The following is a 21,469-nucleotide window of genomic DNA, read 5'->3' on the forward strand; positions in this document are numbered from 1 at the left end:
AGTTCAAGTTCCAAGCAAATCGGGCAACACATGAAGCAGTTATGACAAGTTGATGGTTCATCCAGTAGGGGGCGCTCAGTCTACAAACAGAGGGGGCAGGTGTGTTCAGGGGCAGACACTCATCACAGGTGAAGTTTCAGGTCAATCAGAAAAAGCATGAAGGAGTTATCATGACTTGATGTTCCATGCTGAAGGGTTAGGGTTAGGGTATTGCGGCGCCATAGTGGCCAGACCTTTTGACATAGAAAGAAGCTTTTGATTACTTTTTGTCAGTATCGTCTCTGGATGATCTGGAAGAAATTTGAAGTGCATTGGACAAAATCCCTAGGAGGAGTTTGTTCAAATACAACTTGTGGAAATCACGCTAGAATGACAAGAAAATTCATGATCAATGACCGACTTCCTGTTTGGAGTAGACCCATGGTGCAAGAGGCTTTTTTTTGTACGTCCGTGCAAGTCACACGTGTACCAATTTTCATCTCCCTACTCCAAAAAAACCCCTATGGGGTGGGGTTTTTGAAAGATTCAAGGGGTCACAATTGAGGCATTTTGCCCCACCCATGGGCGACACCCCTATGAATTGTAAGAGGTTGTCGTGCTCGACCTGTGTATCAGTTTTCATGATATGACAAAAATAAAGCCGTCAAAAGGAAGAACATAATTTCATGGCAAAGGGTCAATATTCGGCACGCCGCCACACGGATGCCGTTACTCGTTACTTCACGGTGATCATCGCCTACATTAACCAACTTGTTCTGCATGTTTTAGAAGTGGAATGAAGATGAGTGGGTTAACTATGTGGCATCAGTACCGGTTAAAGTAAAAACAGGACATTTCCTGTTACCACCGGGCGGCGCTATGCGTTAGTTGGGAAGTTAATATATGCAGATGTTCAGGGCGGAGACCTCATCATGTCCAGCAAGTTTAAAGTATGTGGGCGTGACAGCTGATCGAAGTGAAACGGCGTGCTCCGAAACACTCGCCAACTCAGCCTGTCGATCGGAGCGCGGCGCGCCGTGCGCCATTGTGGGCCGCCCTTAAAGCTGTAGTAACACTCCTTATTCTCTGTGAAGCCCGTAAAATTTTCACCGAAAGCCATGTGAATTTTCCAAATGCTTTCCATCTGCCTGTCTCTAACAGTTTCTGAAAAAATTCTGATGGGAAAAAAAGCCCAAATCATTCCGCCATTTCCTTACAATGAAAATCCGCCGAGGGGGTGGACCACTCCTCACTCAAAGCCTGCTCACAGGCGAATTACGCAACCGACAGGCGTGGAAAAACTCACACATGTGCACGAGGGTTCAAGCTTGTCTGACACAATCACACATGATTCAAATCCATATGGTTTTTGAAAAAAATAAGGTCGGATACTTTTCTAATAGACCTCGTATTCTTTAAAACTTTCCCATTGTTCATCAGCCTCTGTATTGCCTCCGTTCAGTCTCGTCAGCATTTTTTCATATGCAGCTGTTTCCATCATTTGAACCTTTCAAAACTGCCAGTGTGCGAGTTTGTGGTTCCTTCCAACATTTTATGAGGTCTGTTAGAAAAGTATCCGACCTTTTTATTTTTTTCAAAAACCTGATGGATTTGAATCACGTGTGCTTGCATAAGCCAACCTTGAACCTTCGTGTGCATGCGTGAATTTTTTCACGCCTGTCGGTTGCGTCATTTGCTTGTAAGCAGCCTTTGTGTGAGGATGGGTGGAGTCTCTCGTTTTTTCTTTGCAAGGAAATGGCGGAATGACTGGAGCAGCACGACTGCATCAAATTTTGAAACTGGGTGACAGCCAGGTGGAAACCATTCGGATTATTCAGACGGCTTTCGATGACGATCCTCTGGGCATCACACAGATTAAGGAGCGGTACAACCGGTTTAAAGACGTCCGCACAACGGTGGAGAGCGAGCCGCGCTCCGGTCGGCCATCAACATGCTGAAATGACCAGATAATTTCCAAAGTGAACGCTGTGATGATGTGGGACCATTGTGTGACTATCCAAGAAATTGTGGAAGAGGTGGACATCAGCACTTTTTCGGCACATTCCACTGTGACAGAAGATTTGACCATGAAAAGAGTGGAGGTGAAATTCATTGGCACGAAGCTGATGGCGCAGCAAAAGCGCCTCCGTGTTGAAGTCTCACAGGACATGCTGTGACATGCCCACCTCGTCCACAATTTCTTGGATAGTTGCACGACTGAAAAGCCACCGAAAGCCGTCTGAATCTTCCAAATGGTGGAAGAGCTGGGCATAATTTTTCGGAGTCCAGCATGTCCTGTGAGACTTCAACACGGTGGTGCTTTTGCTGCACCATCAGCTTCGTGCCAAAGCCATCGGTATGAATTTCACCTCCACTCTTTTCATGGCCAAATCTTCTGTCACAGTGGAATGTGCCGAAAAAGTGCTGATGTCTACCTCTTACACAATTTCTCGGATAGTCACACGACGGTCCCACATCACCACAGAGTTCACTTTGGAAATGATCTGGTCATTTCAGCATGTTGATGGCCGACCGGAGCGCGGCTCGCTCTCCACCGTTGTGTGGACGTCTTTAAACCGGTTGTACCGCTCCTTAATCTGTGTGATGCCCAGAGGATCGTCACAGAAAGCCGTCTGAATAATCCGAATGGTTTCCACCTGGCTGTCACCCAGTTTCTGGCAAAATTTGATGCAGTCGCGCTGCTCCAGTTGTTCTGTCTTTTTCCTTGGAATGAAAAAACGCTGAGCGCACTGCATACGTCCCACACAAAGGCTGCTTACCAGTAAATGACGCAATCGACAGGCGTGAAAAAAATCACGCATGCGCACGAAGGTTCAAGGTTTGCTCATACAAGCACACGTGATTCAAATCCATATGGTTTTTGAAAAAAAATAAAAAGGTTGGATACTTTTCTAACAGACCTCATAGGATCAGACGTTGGCAGGTTAATAGACCAGCTTTCAGTATTCAGAATTTAAATTTATTTAAGTGTGGCACTACTGATCTGTCTTCAAGGATACACAGTCTCAGGGATCTTGGGAGTTTATAGTTCAACTAGTTTCCTAAATAGTCCAAAATGATTTCCCACAGAGGAAAAACCTTTGGACATTTAACCACTAAATGCATGTATGTGCCACATTCTCCCTTACATTTCCAGCATAAATCATCTCCCATTAGCTTCATTTTATAAAGTCTTCCTGGAGTATAATAATATCTGTGTATTATTTTGTACTGAATAAATTTACTCCTGGTTTCTCTGATGTACTCATCAGTGTTGAAAAGAATTCCTCCCCATGTTTTTTCATCCAGTGCACAACTCTGGTCTTTTCCAATATTCTCCTTAAATAACCACAGTCCTGGTTAGTCTTCCACGGTCATATCTCGTACCACTTGGATGCTTTTTGGGATGGTGGTGGCAGTTGTAGGTAACACCTGATTATGTGTATATCTCTATTTACAGAAACCTTTTCTTTAATGCAGTGTCTAATCTGTAAGTATTTCCAGAAGTGTCCTCTTCCATCCAGATTAAATTTTTCTCTTAATCTCTCATAAGAGAGAAAACTACCCCCCTCAAACAGGTCATCCAATATTCTGATACCTCTTCTCAACCACTGTGCCCAATAAATTGTCTGTTTTCCTATTTTTATTTTAGTATTGTGCCAAATAGATGCATATGTTTGGGTGTTGTGGGAATTTTTTCATTTCTTATGTACTTCCTGCCAAACTTTCCTGGAGTGTTAGAATAGGATTCATCATATTATTGTCCTTCTGTTTTATCACTTGAGCCACGGGGTTTCAGTGGGTTTAAAAGGCCAGGTAAGCTCTTGCTCAATTAGAATCCAGTCCAAATCATAATTTGCTCCACCCCAGTGTTTTGCAAGTTTCGCCATTTCAAAAGAGATACTGCAATAAAATATGTTTGGTAAAGACAAGCCCCCTTCCTTCTTTGGTTGGTATAGTTTCTCTTTGTGAATTCTGGGTTTCCTTCCAACCCATAGAAAGTAATTTATCATCTTTTTATATCTTAACAATAGTTGTTGAGGGATGCATATAGGTATCATTCCCGTTAGATAATTTATTTGAGGGGCAACAACCATTTTAATTGTATTTATTTTCCCCCAGAGTGTTAAATTCAGCCTGCTCCAGTTATCCAAATTAACTTTTATTTAATAGTTTATCCATATTTGCAACAATAATTTCTCCTATATCTGGATTTAGTTCTATCCCTAAATATTGCATACCCTTCAGGACCCATTTGGGGTTAAAGGTGTTTAGGTGTCTGGGATACTGGGTTCTGATTTATGCCAGTTAATACAACACCCTGAGACTCTAGAATATGTTTTGATAATTTCCAACAGCATTTCTATAGAGCTGGTTGGGTCTTGACACAGTACCAAAATGTCATCAGCATAAAGAAACAGTTTATGCTCCCTACCTCCTCCAGTAACTCCTCTGACTTTTTGATTCCTCTCTTATCATTAAAGGTTCAAGAAATATTGTGAACAAGAGTGGGCTAAGACTGCATCCTTGACATGTTGATCTAGATATGTTAAAAAACTGAGACACTATCCCATTAGTAAAAACTGTGGCCCTTGGATTCGAATACAGAATCCTTATCCATCAATCCTTATCCTTATCCATCCATCCATCTATCCATCCAGCAGATCACAGACATGACACAAAACTAAAGTCATTTCAAATGGCAACTTTCTGGCTTTTGGAAACACTATAAGAAATCAGGAAAAATTGTGGCAGTCAGTAACGGTTACTTTTTTAGACCAAGCAGAGGGAAAAAAAAATATGGACTCACTCAATTCTGAGGAATAAATTATGGAATCACCCTGTAAATTTTCATCCTCAAAACTAACACCTGCATCAAATCAGATCTGCTCGTTAGTCTGCATCTAAAAAGGAGTGATCACACCTTGGAGAGCTGTTGCACCAAGTGGACTGACATGAATCATGGCTCCAACACGAGCGATGTCAATTGAAACAAAGGAGAGGATTATCAAACTCTTAAAAGAGGGTAAATCATCACGCAATGCTGCAAAAAATGTTGGTTGTTCACAGTCAGCTGTGTCTAAACTCTGAACCAAATACAAACAACATGGGAAGGTTGTTAAAGGCAAACATACTGGTAGACCAAGGAAGACATCAAAGCGTCAAGACAGAAAACTTAAAGCAGTATGTCTCAAAAATCGAAAATGCACAACAAAACAAGTGAGGAACGACTGGGAGGAAATTGGAGTCAACGTCTGTGACCGAACTGTAAGAAACTGCCTAAAGGAAATGGGATTTACATACAGAAAAGCTAAACGAAAGCCATCATTAACACCTAAACAGGAAAAAAAACAAGGTTACAATGGGCTAAGGAAAAGCAATCGTGGACTGTGGATGACTGGATGAAAGTCATATTCAGTGATGAATCTCAAATCTGCATTGAGCAAGGTGATGATGCTGGAACTTTTGTTTGGTGCCGTTCTAATGAGATTTATAAAGATGACTGCCTGAAGAGAACATGTAAATTTCCACAGTCATTGATGATATGGGGCTGCATGTCAGGTAAAGGCACTGGGGAGATGGCTGTCATTACATCATCAATAAATGCACAAGTTTACGTTGATATTTTGGACACTTTTCTTATCCCATCAATTGAAAGGATGTTTGGGGATGATGAAATCATTTTTCAAGATGATAATGCATCTTGCCATAGAGCAAAAACTGTGAAAACATTCCTTGCAAAAAGACACATAGGGTCAATGTCATGGCCTGCAAATAGTCCGGATCTTAATCCAATTGAAAATCTTTGGTGGAAGTTGAAGAAAATGGTCCATGACAAGGCTCCAACCTGCAAAGCTGATCTGGCAACAGCAATCAGAGAAAGTTGGAGCCAGATTGATAAAGAGTACTGTTTGTCACTCATTAAGTCCATGCCTCAGAGACTGCAAGCTGTTAGAAAAGCCAGAGGTGGTGCAACAAAATACTAGTGATGTGTTGGAGCGTTCTTTTGTTTTTCATGATTCCATCATTTTTTACTCAGAATTGAGTGAGTCCATATTTTTTTCCCTCTGCTTGGTCTAAAAAAGTAACCGTTACTGACTGCCACAATTTTTTTTTTCCTGATTTCTTATAGTGTTTCTTAAAGCCAGAAAGTTGCCATTTGAAATGACTTTAGTTTTGTGTCATGTCTGTGATCTGCTTTTTTTCTACAAAATTAAACAACTGAATGAACATCCTCCGAGGCCGGTGATTCCATCATTTTTGCCAGGGGTTGTAGCACCAAATCCAAACCTTGACAGAGTCGCAAATAGGAAAGCCCACTCCACCCTATCAAAGGCTTTTTGAGTATCTAAAGATATGGCTACCACAGGTTGTGAGTTAGTCCTGTTCATCCATAGCAGATGTAATAGTCTCCTCATGTTATCAGTCGATGATCTATTTTTTATAAATCCCACTTGATCTCTCTGTATAATTGTTGACAAAATTTTGTCCAACCTCAGAGCCAATATCTTTGATAGTAGTTTACAATCAACATTAATTAAGCTTATGGGTCTATAATTGGCTGGGTCTGCAGAATCTTTATCTTTTTTTGGTATTAGGGATATAATAGCCTTGTTAAAACTATCCGGAAGTGAACCATATTGAAATGCTTCATGAAAAACCTCTGTAAGCACAGGACAAAGGAAATCTATATATTTCTTATAAAATTCTGCTGGGAAGCTGTCCACACCTGGTGATTTCCCATTTTTCATAGACATAATAGCAGTTCTTACTTCAGCATTCACTATGGGAATATCCAAACTATTTTTATCCATTTGAGAAACCTGTGGCAGCTTTATCTTTTGGAAAAAAAGAGGATATGTTTTCACTATTTGTTGTATTTGTAGATGTATATAGCTTCTCGTAGAATTTTTTTGAAAACGAAGTTGCCTGTAGATGATGTGATTAGCTCATCATTTTCTCTCACTAATGGAATAGTGTTATTTGCATCCTGGGATTGTAACTGTCTTGCTAATAACCGCCCTGTCTTCTCTCCATTTTCATAAAAATTTGTTTTAAGCCGGAATAATGAATATTCTGTCTTTCTATTATATACTTCATGCAATACAAATTTTCTGAAAATGTTCATCATATCATTCTGCCAAAATTTTTTGAGCCAGTTATTTCCTTTTCTAATGATTGTGTTCTTACTTTGCTCTCCTTTTTTTCCATGAGCTGTAGGCTATAAACTTTCCTCTGATAAATGCTTTAAGAGCATCCCACACCGTGGATAATCTCTCTGTTGTTCCTTTATTTAAGTCCAAAAATATTCCTATGTTTTCCCCAAGTTTTGTTGCAAATTGATCATCCTGTAACAAACTTGTATTCATTCTCCATCGTCCAACCGTATTCTTATCAATCAATCAATCAACTTTTTTCTTATATAGCACCAAATCACAACAAACAGTTGCCCCAAGGCGCTCCATATTGTAAGGCAAGGCCATACAATAATTATGAAAAACCCCAACGGTCAAAACGACCCCCTATGAGCAAGCACTTGGCAACAGTGGGAAGGAAAAACTCCCTTTTAACAGGAAGAAACCTCCAGCAGAACCAGGCTCAGGGAGGGGCAGTCTTCTGCTGAGACTGGTTGGGGCTGAGGGAAAAAACCAGGAAAAAGACATGCCGTGAAGGGGGGCAGAGATCGATCACTAATGATTAAATGCAGAGTGGTGCATATGGAGCAAAAAGAGAAAGAAACAGTGCATCATGGGAACCCCCCACAATCTACGTCTAAAGCAGCATAACCAAGGGATGGTCCAGGGTCACCTGATCCAGCCCTAACTATAAGCCTTAGCGAAAAGGAAAGTTTTAAGCCTAATCTTAAAAGTAGAGAGGGTATCTGTCTCCCTGATCTGAATTGGGAGCTGGTTCCACAGGAGAGGAGCCTGAAAGCTGAAGGCTCTGCCTCCCATTCTACTCTTATAAACCCTAGGAACTACAAGTAAGCCCGCAGTCTGAGAGCGAAGCGCTCTAATGGGGTAATATGGTACTACGAGGTCCCTAAGATAAGATGGGACCTGATTATTCAAAACCTTATAAGTAAGAAGAAGAATTTTAAATTCTGTTCTAGAATTAACAGGAAGCCAATGAAGAGAGGCCAACACGGGTGAGATATGCTCTCTCCTGCTAGTCCCCGTCAGTACTCTAGCTGCAGCATTCTGAACCAACTGAAGGCTTTTTAGGGAACTTTTAGGACAACCTGATAATAATGAATTACAATAGTCCAGCCTAGAGGAAATAAATGCATGAATTAGTTTTTCAGTATCACTCTGAGACAAGACTTTTCTGATTTTAGAGATATTGCGTAAATGCAAAAAGGCAGTCCTACATATTTGTTTAATATGCGCTTTGAATGACATATCCTGATCAAAAATGACTCCAAGATTTCTCACAGTATTACTAGAGATCAGGGAAATGCCATCCAGAGTAACGATCTGGTTAGACACCATGCTTCTAAGATTTGTGGGGCCAAGTACAATAACTTCAGTTTTATCTGAGTTTAAAAGCAGGAAATTAGAGGTCATCCATGTCTTTATGTCTGTAAGACAATCCTGCAGTTTAGCTAATTGGTGTGTATCCTCTGGCTTCATGGATAGATAAAGCTGGGTATCATCTGCGTAACAATGAAAATTTAAGCAATACCGTCTAATAATACTGCCTAAGGGAAGCATGTATAAAGTGAATAAAATTGGTCCTAGCACAGAACCTTGTGGAACTCCATAATTAACTTTAGTCTGTGAAGAAGATTCCCCATTTACATGAACAAACTGTAATCTATTAGACAAATATGATTCAAACCACCGCAGCGCAGTGCCTTTAATACCTATGACATGCTCTAATCTCTGTAATAAAATTTTATGGTCAACAGTATCAAAAGCAGCACTGAGGTCCAACAGAACAAGCACAGAGATGAGTCCACTGTCTGAGGCCATAAGAAGATCATTTGTAACCTTCACTAATGCTGTTTCTGTACTATGATGAATTCTAAAACCTGACTGAAACTCTTCCAATAGACCATTCCTCTGCAGGTGATCAGTTAACTGTTTTACAACTACCCTCTCAAGAATCTTTGAGAGAAAAGGAAGGTTGGAAATTGGCCTATAATTAGCTAAGATAGCTGGGTCAAGTGATGGCTTTTTAAGTAATGGTTTAATTACTGCCACCTTAAAGGCCTGTGGTACATAACCAACTAACAAAGATAGATTGATCATATTTAAGATTGAAGCATTAAATAATGGTAGGACTTCCTTGAGCAGCCTGGCAGGAATGGGGTCCAATAAACATGCCGATGGTTTGGACGAAGCAACCAATGAAAATAACTCAGACAGAACAACCGGAGAGAAAGAGTCTAACCAAATACCGGCATCACTGAAAGCAGCCAAAGATAACGATACATCTTTGGGATGGTTATGAGTAATTTTTTCTCTAATAGTCAAAATTTTGTTAGCAAAGAAAGTCATGAAGTCATTACTAGTTAAAGTTAATGGAATACTCAGCTCAATAGAGCTCTGACTCTTTGTCAGCCTAGCTACAGTGCTGAAAAGAAACCTGAGGTTATTCTTATTTTCTTCAATTATGAACATTTCTTATTAACATTTAAGTCTAGATGTAGTTCCACCGGTGCATGGTCTGTTATTGCTGTGACCCCTATATTACAATCTGTAACCCTGTCAACAAGTAAATAAGAAAGAAATCTATTCATGAGTATGTTCTGTGGGAATGGGAGTAGAATGTGTATCCCCTTTCTTGTGAGTTCGTAAGTCTCCAAATATCGGTTAGACCCAGGTCCTTCTGAAGACTATGTAAAGCAGTTCTATCTCTAAAGGTCAGGCTGGGTCTATCTTTGCTACGATCTAGGTGATTATCTAATACTTAAAGTCTCCTCCTAAACTGATTTGGCCGTCCGTGCCACCCGGCATTTTATTGAGTTCATGGGGGAAAGCCGGGTTTCATTGTTTGGGGCATACATATTGCATAATACCACTTTGGTTAAATTAATCAGAGCTTCCACTCCCACGATGTGTCCATCAGGGTCTTTAAATTACTTTAAAAGGATAAAATTGAGCCTTCTATTGACTAAGATAGCAACCCCACATCTCTTGCTGGATACAGAATTATGAAACACCTTTCCTACCCAATCCCGTTTCATTTTCAGGGCTTCATTTTCATTATTGAAATGTGTTTCTTGGATAAATGCAACATCTGTACCTTTAGCTTTAAGATAAGTATCTTTTTCCTTTTGGCTGGAGTACCACAACCATTAATGTTCCATGTTACTATATTAATGTGCCCACTACTCATTGATGTTGCCAGCATCACATTTGCCCATGTTTGATTGTAAAGTCAGACCATTCCCTAGTTCACTGTGACAAGTGAGTGCCAAACCTCTGCCGTAATAAACATAAAAAGAGAACATAACCTCGCATCCTGTAACAGGACCAACAAACGAACATAGAAATAACCCTAACTCAAATACCACTGTCCTTAAAAAGAACATGACGGCGTAATCCGTCATCCCTTGCTGATTCCGGTCCGTGTGGGTCCTATGGACGGTTACGTCCATTCACTTCACCCACCACATGGTTGTGACCCCCCCATACATCCCCATCGTATTCTTCAAAACAAAATTCTGCTCTCCGTAATGTGTGCATCAGTCAGTCATCTCCCTCCGTGGTTGTAATATTTTCCCGGATGAAGCGTTCTGCTTTCTTCGGATCAGTGAATCTCCATCTCTTCCCCTTCCACGTGAATCTCAGATGAGCAGGATGTGCCAGTATGTGTTTCACCTGGTGCTGCCACAATGTTTTCATAATCGGGAGAACTGCCTCCGCCTGTCAGAACGCTCCTTGGTCATATCTTCGTAGATCGAGAGAGTGCAGTCCTCCCATTTCAGACCCCTTTCTTTCTCTGCCACTGCAAGAACTTTCTGTCGAGCTGAGTAACGTAGAAATTTGGTGGTGGTTGATTATCTTCCGGTCTTGGCCCTCCGCTTCTGTGGCTCCTCTCAATCTCATACTCATCTCCCTCCAGGTTGAAGCCGTCCCACAATATCTTCCTGACATAGTCAATCAGGGTGGTTCCTGCTTCTTTACCTTCCTTAAGTCCAATTAACCTGATGTTTTTCCGTCTGCTTCGATTTTCCTGCTCCTCTGCCCGGTTCCAAAGTTGCTCCACTCGCTGTGTTAGCCACGTGTTTTCATTAGCTGCATTAGCAGTGCTATCCTCCACATTAGCAATGCATGTTTCGGCTTCCTCCATTCGTGTCTGGAGGCCACTCAATGTGTTTTTCAGCTCCGTAGTGTCCGACTTTATTATTGACACGTCAGTTGCCACTTGATTTAAAGTAGTCCCAATTTTCGTAATCTTTAATCTTAAAAGATCTTCAATGTTGTTTTTCTGGCTTGCCTCTGGGCTAGCAGGGCTAGCTTACCTGATAGCAGTAGTTTTCAGACGGGTCTGCACACTTCGTTTCTGTTGATTCATCGTAAGCTTCGAACGCTTTATTTTTCTGCTTCGCCGATGACTAGGTAAAAACACTGTTGGTAACAGCCATAAACTATTTACAGAGAGTTATTGTAATTTAGTTATAAATAATTGTCGACGGCGACCGAGAGCATATCTAAGGGGCAGCCATTTTCCAGGTACCCCTCACGTGACTCAATGAAAACACACCAGTATTTTTGATCTCTAAAGTGAGGACATTTTTACTTCAAGAGGAAACAAAAATAAAAGTACTTGTTTGCTTACAGTTCGCCTTGTACCCAGTGCCACTAACACTGTCAAGCCAGGTTTCGACTCTTCCAACTTACGTTTGTACATTTGAAAACGTTTTTATTTCTTTGGATGTGGTAGAGTTTTGGGTGTACCAGGCAACCCATGACAGGACCAGAAAGGTGGGCACATGGAGATGCAGATGTGAAAGTCTGAGGTCTACCCACTCTACCTGGCGTTGGGAAACAAAAATCCCTGACCCTTTCTACACAGGCACCCCCCCCATGATAACGGGCTGAATGTCTGTTTGGTTTCTCCTGAAGTCTATGATTAGCTCCTTGGTTTTGGATGTGTTCAGGAGCAGGTTATTTTCTCTACAGCACACCATCAGCTGCATGGGACTGGTGTCCCATCCACGGAAGTCAAAGACTCTAATCTGCTTCATGCTACACAGTCCAGAGATGAGCACCAGCAGGCCTCAGGTCCTAGAGAGGGTGACGTTTTTAGTCTGCTCTTTACTATTTTTTATTTATTTATTTGTACTGTTGTCACCCCTGTAGCTGGGGGGGGCTGGCATTGGTTTGTGTCATTGGTTGGCTTGTAAGTGCGATTGCTGTGAAATTTAAAGGTGTAGGGTCTCCAAACTTACAGGAAAGGTGTATCACGTAAAGGCTCGATCAGGTTTGACGATGGATGACCTTGAAGATTTTTATAACAAAAGCAGAACCCTAAATGGACTGCTTTTATACAGTGCTTTACAATTATGCCTCACATTCACCCCAATGTCAGGGTGCTGCCATACAAGGCGCTCACTACACACCAGGAGCAACTAGAGGATTAAGGACCTTGCCCAAGGGCCCTTAGTGATTTTCCACTCAGGTTTGTATTTGAACCAAGGATCCTCTGGTCTCAAGCCCAACACCTTAACCACAAGACCATCACCTCCCCTGAGTTTTATTTTTCATCCATTGACCTCAGGACCAGTATGACAAAGAAAAGAAGCAAAGTCCGGCTTTAAAAACAGAGTGTGGAAGGAAGGAAACGTTGGATCACCAACCAGTGCTTCAGGGATCACCAGAAGGTTCGACCCTATTACCTCCCGTGTCTCATGCCTTCGTTAGGGGAGGTGATGGTCTAGTGGTTAAGAGTTGTGCTTGAGACCAGAGGATCCTCTGTTGAAATCCCGGCCTGAGTGGAAAATCACTAAGGGCCCTTGGGCAAGGTCTTTAATCCCCTAGTTGCTCCTGGTGTGTAGTGAGCGTCTTGTATGGCAGCAGCCTGACGTCAGGGGGAATGTGAGGTGTCCTCCGTTGGCTTTGTTCCTTGTGGGTTTCAGCTGCTGTCAGTGTTGTGGCGCTGAGCGTGTTGTTGCTTCTCTTTTGTCAGATTCTACATGTTCCTGTGCTCGGTCTGTAATAAAGGCTCGGAGTACATCCGGCGTCTGCCGCTGCGCTGGGTGGATGTGGTCCAGCTTGTCCTCTACAACCTGTCTGTCAGCAGTAAGAAGAAGTACTTTGAGCTGGATGAAATCCTGGCCTTCGCCTCCTCAAACTGGGAGTGTCTGCAGCTGGGGAAGGTACCCGATGAGTGGGACACTGTTCATGACAGTTATTTTAACCGTTCAGACTCCCCAAGACTCTCGTCTTCACACAAACCAGATATTTCCAAATTGCTTATTTTAGTATCATCATAAAACAGATTAAACAACACAAAATCAGCTGAAGGTGTTTTTTTTTTTATTCTGTTGATGTTTCTGTTAAAGTATCTAAAAATAAAGACTTGAATTTCTTGCTTGGATGTAACAACAGTCAGAAGCAGGAATCCTTAAAGTGTGGTCACAGTTGCTGGATGAGTCAGAATCCTCGGATCCTGAGTCCAGATCCATTAGTGTTCTGAGGATCAGACCTGTCACCAAGTTCTTCAGCTTTAGACCGATGTGTGTCTGCAGGCTAAACTCTTTGTTTGTTTAGTTGACCAACACACCTCCGGCAGAGAGGGGGCAGCACCTGCTGGATGCGCTCAACAAGTACAAGAGCAAGTAAGCAGCACATGCACACACTCCATGACTGTAAGAGCATGCAATGTGTGTGTGTGTGTGTGTGTGTGTGTGTGTGTGTGTGTGTGTGTGTGTGTGTGTGTGTGTGTGTGTGTGTGTTACACATCTGTGTGTTTTCTCATGTGTGCAGGTTTCTGTGCGGGAAAGAGATCAAGAAGAGGAAGTGCATTTTCCGACTTCGGTCTCGCGTCCCTCCCAACCCCCCCTCCAAGCTGTTTCCTGAACGTGGTCAGAGCGATGGGGGGTGGGGCCATAAGAGGGGCGTGGCAGGGACCAGGTAGCTGACAATCACTGGCTCTAAATCATTGTGGGGGTTTTTTTATTGTTGTTTTGAAATGTCGTGTTTGAGTACAGAGGGGGCGTGGCTTGTTTCCTGCGCTCATTTGTTTTTTGGATTTCTAATCGATAATTAGTATGATGTGTGTGCGCGCAGTTCTTCAGCAGACAGGAAGAAGAAGAAAAAGTCCAAGTGGCTTCTGGAAGACGCCATCCCCAATGTAAGCCTTGTTTAAAGCACTTTGCTCGCTGACTGACAGAGTCCTGGTTTGGTGACCCTGATCCCCCGTTGGTCTGCAGAATGAGCTGTCCTGCAGCTGGACCTCCAACCATCACATGGCCACCATCTTTGACTTCACCATGGACGAACTGCACAGTCTGAAGAGGTGAGGGCCCGTCCATGTTGCTCCTCCCTGGTTCTGGATTGTGGGCTCAGCCTGCAGACGTTCTGTGGTTCTGATCAGTAATCCTAAAACCTCTATTTATTTTCTGTTCCTCCTCTTCAGTAGTTCCAGCAGAACTGTCAGCGTGGATCAGGACTCCACTGATGCCTCCACTTCAGGTTCTGCTTCGACCAGCAGCGCCTCCTACCACTTCAGGTACCAGACAGTCCCCCTGCAGCTCAGTCACAGGGGCCGCAAAACAGCCACCTTCAGTGAGAGTCACATGACCTCGGTGGAGTCTGTTCAAAAGAAAACAGACTTTCTTACTGAGGAACCAAGGATGCACTTAGTCTGGCTCTTTGTCACCATCACCAGTGTAGTGTGAATGTGGCCAAAGGATCAATATTTATGATCAGATTGTACTCTGGGTTCACGGTCTGCTGCATATGTGAAAAATTGAAATAAAATAAAAAGGTGGGAGTTCTTACATTCACTTTGACTTTGTAGACAGCTTGAACCAAATAACCATGTGGGCGTGTCTGAGGGGCCGAGCCTCCGCCCACCCATATTTTTTTGAAGAATGGTTTATTAGCGATTGACACGTTCAACTGGAGCTGGCCCCTTTATCTACTGTGGACTCCGGTTAGAGAGTGACATGGAAGCACAGTTGGCACAGGAAAGCACTACTGTAGCCAGTATGGTCTCTGAAATAATAATAACATAACCATATCACATGATATGCACTCCACTGCAAACAACCAGCCTGCATCAGTTACAGATATACAACCCCTGGCAAAAATGATGGAATCACCGGCCTCGGAGGATGTTCATTCAGTTGTTTAATTTTGTAGAAAAAAAGCAGATCACAGACATGACACAAAACTAAAGTCATTTCAAATGGCAACTTTCTGGCTTTAAGAAACACTAAGAAATCAGGAAAAATAATTGTGGCAGTCAGTAACGGTTACTTTTTTAGACCAAGCAGAGGGAAAAAATATGGACTCACTCAATTCTGAGGAAAAAATGATGGAATCATGAAAAACAAAAGAACGCTCCAACACATCACTAGTATTTTGTTGCACCACCTCTGGCTTTTCTAACAGCTTGCAGTCTCTGAGTCATGGACTTAATGAGTGACAAACAGTACTCTTCATCAATCTGGCTCCAACTTTATCTGATTGCTGTTGCCAGATCAGCTTTGCAGGTTGGAGCCTTGTTATGGACCATTTTCTTCAACTTCCACCAAAGATTTTCAATTGGATTAAGATCCGGACTATTTGCAGGCCATGACATTGACCCTATGTGTCTTTTTGCAAGGAATGTTTTCACAGTTTTTGCTCTATGGCAAGATGCATTATCATCTTGAAAAATGATTTCATCATCCCCAAACATCCTTTCAATTGATGGGATAAGAAAAGTGTCCAAAATATCAACGTAAACTTGTGCATTTATTGATGATGTAATGACAGCCATCTCCCCAGTGCCTTTACCTGACATGCAGCCCCATATCATCAATGACTGTGGAAATTTACATGTTCTCTTCAGGCAGTCATCTTTATAAATCTCATTGGAACGGCACCAAACAAAAGTTCCAGCATCATCACCTTGCCCAATGCAGATTCGAGATTCATCACTGAATATGACTTTCATCCAGTCATCCACAGTCCACGATTGCTTTTCCTTAGCTCATTGTAACCTTGTTTTTTTCTGTTTAGGTGTTAATGATGGCTTTCGTTTAGCTTTTCTGTATGTAAATCCCATTTCCTTTAGGTGGTTTCTTACAGTTCGGTCACAGACGTTGACTCCAGTTTCCTCCCATTCGTTCCTCATTTGTTTTGTTGTGCATTTTCGATTTTTGAGACATATTGCTTTAAGTTTTCTGTCTTGACGCTTTGATGTCTTCCTTGGTCTACCAGTATATTTGCCTTTAACAACCTTCTCATGTTGTTTGTATTTGGTCCAGAGTTTAGACACAGCTGACTGTGAACAACCAACATCTTTTGCAACATTGTGTGATGATTTACCCTCTTTTAAGAGTTTGATAATCCTCTCCTTTGTTTCAATTGACATCTCTCGTGTTGGAGCCATGATTCATGTCAGTCCACTTGGTGCAACAGCTCTCCAAGGTGTGATCACTCCTTTTTAGATGCAAACTAATGAGCAGATCTGATTTGATGCAGGTGTTAGTTTTGGGGATGAAAATTTACAGGGTGATTCCATAATTTATTCCTCAGAATTGAGTGAGTCCATTTTTTTTTCCCCTCTGCTTGGGCTAAAAAAGTAACTGTTACTGACTACCACAATCTTTTTTTCTTGATTTCTTATAGTGTTTCTTAAAGCCAGAAAGTTGCCATTTGAAATGACTAGTTTTGTGTCATGTCTGTGATCTGCTTTTTTTCTACAAAATTAAACAACCGAATGAACATCCTCCGAGGCCGGTGATTCCATCATTTTTGCCAGGGGTTGTACAAACCTATTAATTGTCCAATGAAAGCATAATTACAAACATTGCAAAGATAGAGCACTGCCATAGGTTAGCATCTTAGCATAACAACATTAACACATGTACATCGAGCAAGCTCAGACCACTAACATTGCAAATGTGATAACATAATATAAACTATAACTGTATAGTACTACAGGTTCAAACAAATAAGCCTCAAAATATCATCAAATACACACTTACAGTAGTGTTCAGAATAATATTAGTGCTGTGTGACTAAAAAGATTAATCCAGGTTTTGAGTATATTTCTTATTGTTACATGGGAAACAAGGTACCAGTAGATTCAGTAGATTCTCACAAATCCAACAAGACCAAGCATTCATGATATGCACACTCTTAAGGCTATGAAATTGGGCTATTAGTAAAAAAAAAAAAAAAGTATCTTAGGTGACAAGGAAGCAGGAACCGTGCCTCTTAGGTGACAAGGAAGCAGGAAACGTGCGTCTTAGGTGACAAGGAAGCAGGAAACGTGCGTCTTAGGTGACAAGGAAGCAGGAAACGTGCGTCTTAGGCGACAAGGAAGCAGGAAACGTGCGTCTTAGGCAGGGTTTGCCTTTTAGAATAAATAGTTGTGTGCCTTAAGGGCACCAAAATCTAAAAAAAAGTTTGGTGCCCCTCAGAAAAGTTTGGTACCAAACCTACCGTTACGCAGCATAGCGGCAAAGCAACTAGGGGGGTCTGGGGGCATGCCCCCCACAAAATTTTGATATAAAAGGATGCAAATTGTGCATTCTGCTGATATCTGGGGCAGATTTGGGGTGAAATTATGGAAGAACAGGGATCCGCACAGCCAGTTAGCTCCAAAACAAGCCTTTAATAACACACCAAAGGTGACGTTTCAGGCCTCGCCCTTCATCAGACAGGATGAAATTATGGAAGGGAATTTTTGTGTTTTTGGAGTAATATTTTCTGAAATTTCGAAATTTTCTAACCTTGTCAGAAGCTGAGATGACCCCATGCCAATATGCACAGGCAGATTGGCATGGGGTCATCTCAGCTGCCGATGTTTTATTAAACATCCAGCCCATTAACAATCATGGCTGCCATGAGTGTTGATTACACTTGTGATTACAGAAAATCTATTAGCAGTCATCATGGTCATCTGCCATTCTCTGCAGCACTTCAAGGTGTTCTTCCTCAGAATCAGAATTAAGCTCAGAATCTAAGGCAGCTCTTCCCTCAAAAACTCTGTCATAATTGTGTTTATAAACCAGTCACCATTTGCTTTTATTATACATCTGTGTAGTTAATAAATAAAATAATCTTCACGGATGATTTGCTCGCGCGCACACGTAGAGAAATATAAAAAACTCTCCACTGGCTGCTGTTCGCTCTTCCCTCAAAAACGCTCCATTTGATCTGTGTATAATAAAACGCGGCATTACAAACAGAGAAGAACATTTTTTGATGACGTTTTGTGTATGCGTCTGTCTCAAAGTCAAATTCTGCACAAATTTTGTCCAAATTTGATAGATTTCTGTACAGTTATGAAATACAAAAGGTGGATTCCAGTCGGGAATGCAAGTCTAAAGAGTTGTGTGCCCGTCCCCAAAGTAGGGTGCCACAGGTTCCCGGGTAACTGCTAAAATCGAACCCTGGTCTTAGGTGACAAGGAAGCAGGAAACGTGCGTTTTAGGTGACAGGGAAGCAGGAAATGTGCTGCTGGAGTGAAGGCTTTAATGAGCTGTTAAAGGAAATGGATGCTTTTTTTTTTAAACTTTGTCTACTTACAAGAAATCGTGCATCCCTACCTGACCTCTGACCCTTGACCTCTGTGCTTTGTGTCTTCAGAGAGAGGGTGGGTAGCAGGAAGAGGAAGTTGCCTAGCAACAGCTACAGTCTGCGGTCCAACGGTAATGATGGAGGGGAGGAGAGTTCTGGGCTCCTACAAGACCATGAAGCAACAAACCACGGCCACTTGACATCAGACTCCTCCCATTTTCTGTCTGACTCCTCCCACCTTCACTCTTCCATCTCCTCTTACTTTGGATTGGCAGGCAGACTGACCAATGGTGAGCGGTACCAGGTTTTGGCTCGACGCGTCACTCCACAGGGAACTGTCCAGTACCTGCTGGAGTGGGAGGGGACAACACCTTATTAGCATGTTTGCAGTCTGAATCTGCTTTGATTCCTCCCCGACAGCTTTCAGTTTAAATTCAGCCAAAGACACTCCACTGTTGCCATGGCAACAGGAGCTGGAGTTTGTTCTTTCAGAGCCACATATGTGAATTCAAAACATCGCCCTCACGAGTATATGTGGGTGGAGCCACAGTAATTTTGACTATTGACCACCATCAACAAATGTGATAAAAGGATGTTTTTTATCACTGGTAAATTATATTAAATCTGACCAAAATAATATTTAAAAAAAAAAACTCCACAAAAGCGTAGCTGTGGAAACCTGAAGATCCAGTTTGCTGCAGTATTGGGTACGGTCGTGTCGTTTGAGGCCAGGCGTGAAAGGCTTAAAATGAAAGCACATATGATGCAATAAATGTACTTCCGGGGACAGCCCCGTTATCACCCAGTCACTCATCTGTCCCCACAGTCTGTTTTTGGGCAAATTACACGACAAACGAAGTGAAAATGCAAAGACGACTGAAGACGCGGTGGAAAGCGGACATGTGACCTGGTGTTGCAGTCTGATTGGTCCCCTCCATCTGATCGCTGTTCCCATCTTCACTGCTCACGTGTCATGTCGCATTCAGGCAGGAAGGGTGGCAAAGGCCAAGAGAGGCTGAGTGGGGGCAGCACAACCCCAAAAATGTATGTTAATGGATTTGGTGAGATTAAAACTCCTGTAATTATAGATAAAGTAGAGAAAATTTCTTGCTAATATTTAGAGAGGTGTGAGCAATACCAAAACATATGGGGGCAGCTATCACAAGATGGTGATACGTCCTTTGCCAGACGTTCTTTGGTGTAGTGAGCACGTTATAAGATTTTACATTGAATAAAACATTGTTTAGCACAAATGGAGGATTTATGCACCCTGCGTAGAGCCTCATCCCAAATATTTCCTGAGGTTTCTATACCCAAGCTCATTTCCCAAGTTGTTCTATAAATTTCCAAGGAGTCTGATCTTATTTCTAAATATTAAGAGTATATAGACGATACAGCTCCTTTAAGGGATGAAAAAGCATTCATGTAGTTGTCAATGTCAGAGTGAGGCGGTAAAGCAGGGAAACATGCATATGTCTTAGAGACAAAGCTTCACAATTCAATTTCAATTTATTTTCATTTATATAGCACCAAATCACAACAAGGTTGCTTCAAGGTGCTTCGCATAAGTACCAACCCCTATAGCAAACACACAGGTGATAATGGTAAGGAAAAACTCTGAGGAAGAAACCTCAAGCAGACCAGTCTCAAAGGGGTGACCCTCTGCTTGGGCCATGATACAAACACAAATTACAGAACAATTCACAAAACGAAAATACAGGAAATGTTGGTGCACAGGACAGGAGGGTTACAGAAACAGACACCACACCCATCTCTGGATGGAGCTGCACCTTAAACAGAGAGGAAAAAAACAGAATCGGGCATCAGAAAGACAAAAAATACAGTATTAATTGTCAGCATTAAACAACAAGAAAAACATAAGAAATACTAAGGTGATCGAAAAGAGTAAAAAGTATAGTAACATACTATACCAGTATGCCTGCCATATGAAAGGGAAAATAAGTGCGTCTTAAGTCTGGACTTGAAAATCTCCACAGAATCTGACTGTTTCATTGACACAGGGAGATCATTCCACAGAACAGGAGCACGATAAGAGAAAGCTCTGTGACCCGCAGACTTTTTATTCACCCTAAGGACACAAAGTAGTCCTGCACCCTGAGAACACAGAGCCCGGGCCGGTACATAAGGTTTAATTAGGTCAGCTAGGTAGGGCGGTGCCAGTCCATGAACAATTTTCTAGACTAGTAGCAGAACCTTAAAAGCTGATCTCACTGGGACAGGAAGCCAGTGAAGAGACACCAAAATGGGTGTAATGTGGTCAAACTTTCTGGTTCCTGTCAAGTCTGGCAACAGCATTTTGAACCAGTTGGAGAGCCCTAATGCCGGACTGCGGTAAACCAGAAAATAGAACATTGCAGTAGTCCAATCTAGAAGAGATAAACGCATGGATCAGGATCTCAGCATCAGCCATAGACAGGATGGGACAAATCGTCACTATATTTCACAGGTGGAAGAAAGCGGTCCTCGTAATATCTCTGTGGTTATTGGTGACTGGATGGCGGCCAACTATTTGTCCTTAAATATAGCAAAGACTGAGGTTCTTGTTTGTGCCCCTGACGAGTTTGTTCCCACTGTGGTTGGGAATCTTGGTTCTCTGGCCCCTTTTGTTTGTTCAGCAGTGAGGAACTTGGGTGTTACGTTCGATCAGGAACTAGCAGGAGAGAGCATATCTCACCCGTGTTGGCCTCTCTTCATTGGCTTCCTGTTAATTCTAGAATAGAATTTAAAATTCTTCTTCTTACTTATAAGGTTTTGAATAATCAGGTCCCATCTTA

The 21,469-nt window shown here is 42.1% G+C and overlaps 1 protein-coding gene across 2 annotated transcripts in view; it reads left to right on the forward strand.

Moving 5' to 3' along the window:
* The window catches only part of phf19 (PHD finger protein 19), a 35,066-nt gene extending 15,065 nt beyond the window's left edge, over window positions 1-20,001 (forward strand). The window contains exons 8-14 of one of the 2 annotated variants that reach the window (XM_034171433.1): window positions 13,120-13,309; window positions 13,704-13,771; window positions 13,920-14,066; window positions 14,223-14,286; window positions 14,366-14,451; window positions 14,572-14,664; window positions 18,744-20,001. In XM_034171433.1, coding sequence (XP_034027324.1) covers window positions 13,120-13,309; window positions 13,704-13,771; window positions 13,920-14,066; window positions 14,223-14,286; window positions 14,366-14,451; window positions 14,572-14,664; window positions 18,744-19,053 — 958 coding nt within the window. In that variant the 3' untranslated portion in view covers window positions 19,054-20,001. The remainder of the gene's footprint in view (window positions 1-13,119; window positions 13,310-13,703; window positions 13,772-13,919; window positions 14,067-14,222; window positions 14,287-14,365; window positions 14,452-14,571; window positions 14,665-18,743) is intronic. The other variant, XM_034171434.1, reaches the window with a different exon arrangement.
* Window positions 20,002-21,469: the final 1,468 nt, after the last annotated feature.

The sequence above is a fragment of the Thalassophryne amazonica genome, chromosome 5 (assembly GCF_902500255.1).
Source record: "Thalassophryne amazonica chromosome 5, fThaAma1.1, whole genome shotgun sequence".
Lineage (NCBI taxonomy): Eukaryota > Metazoa > Chordata > Actinopteri > Batrachoidiformes > Batrachoididae > Thalassophryne > Thalassophryne amazonica.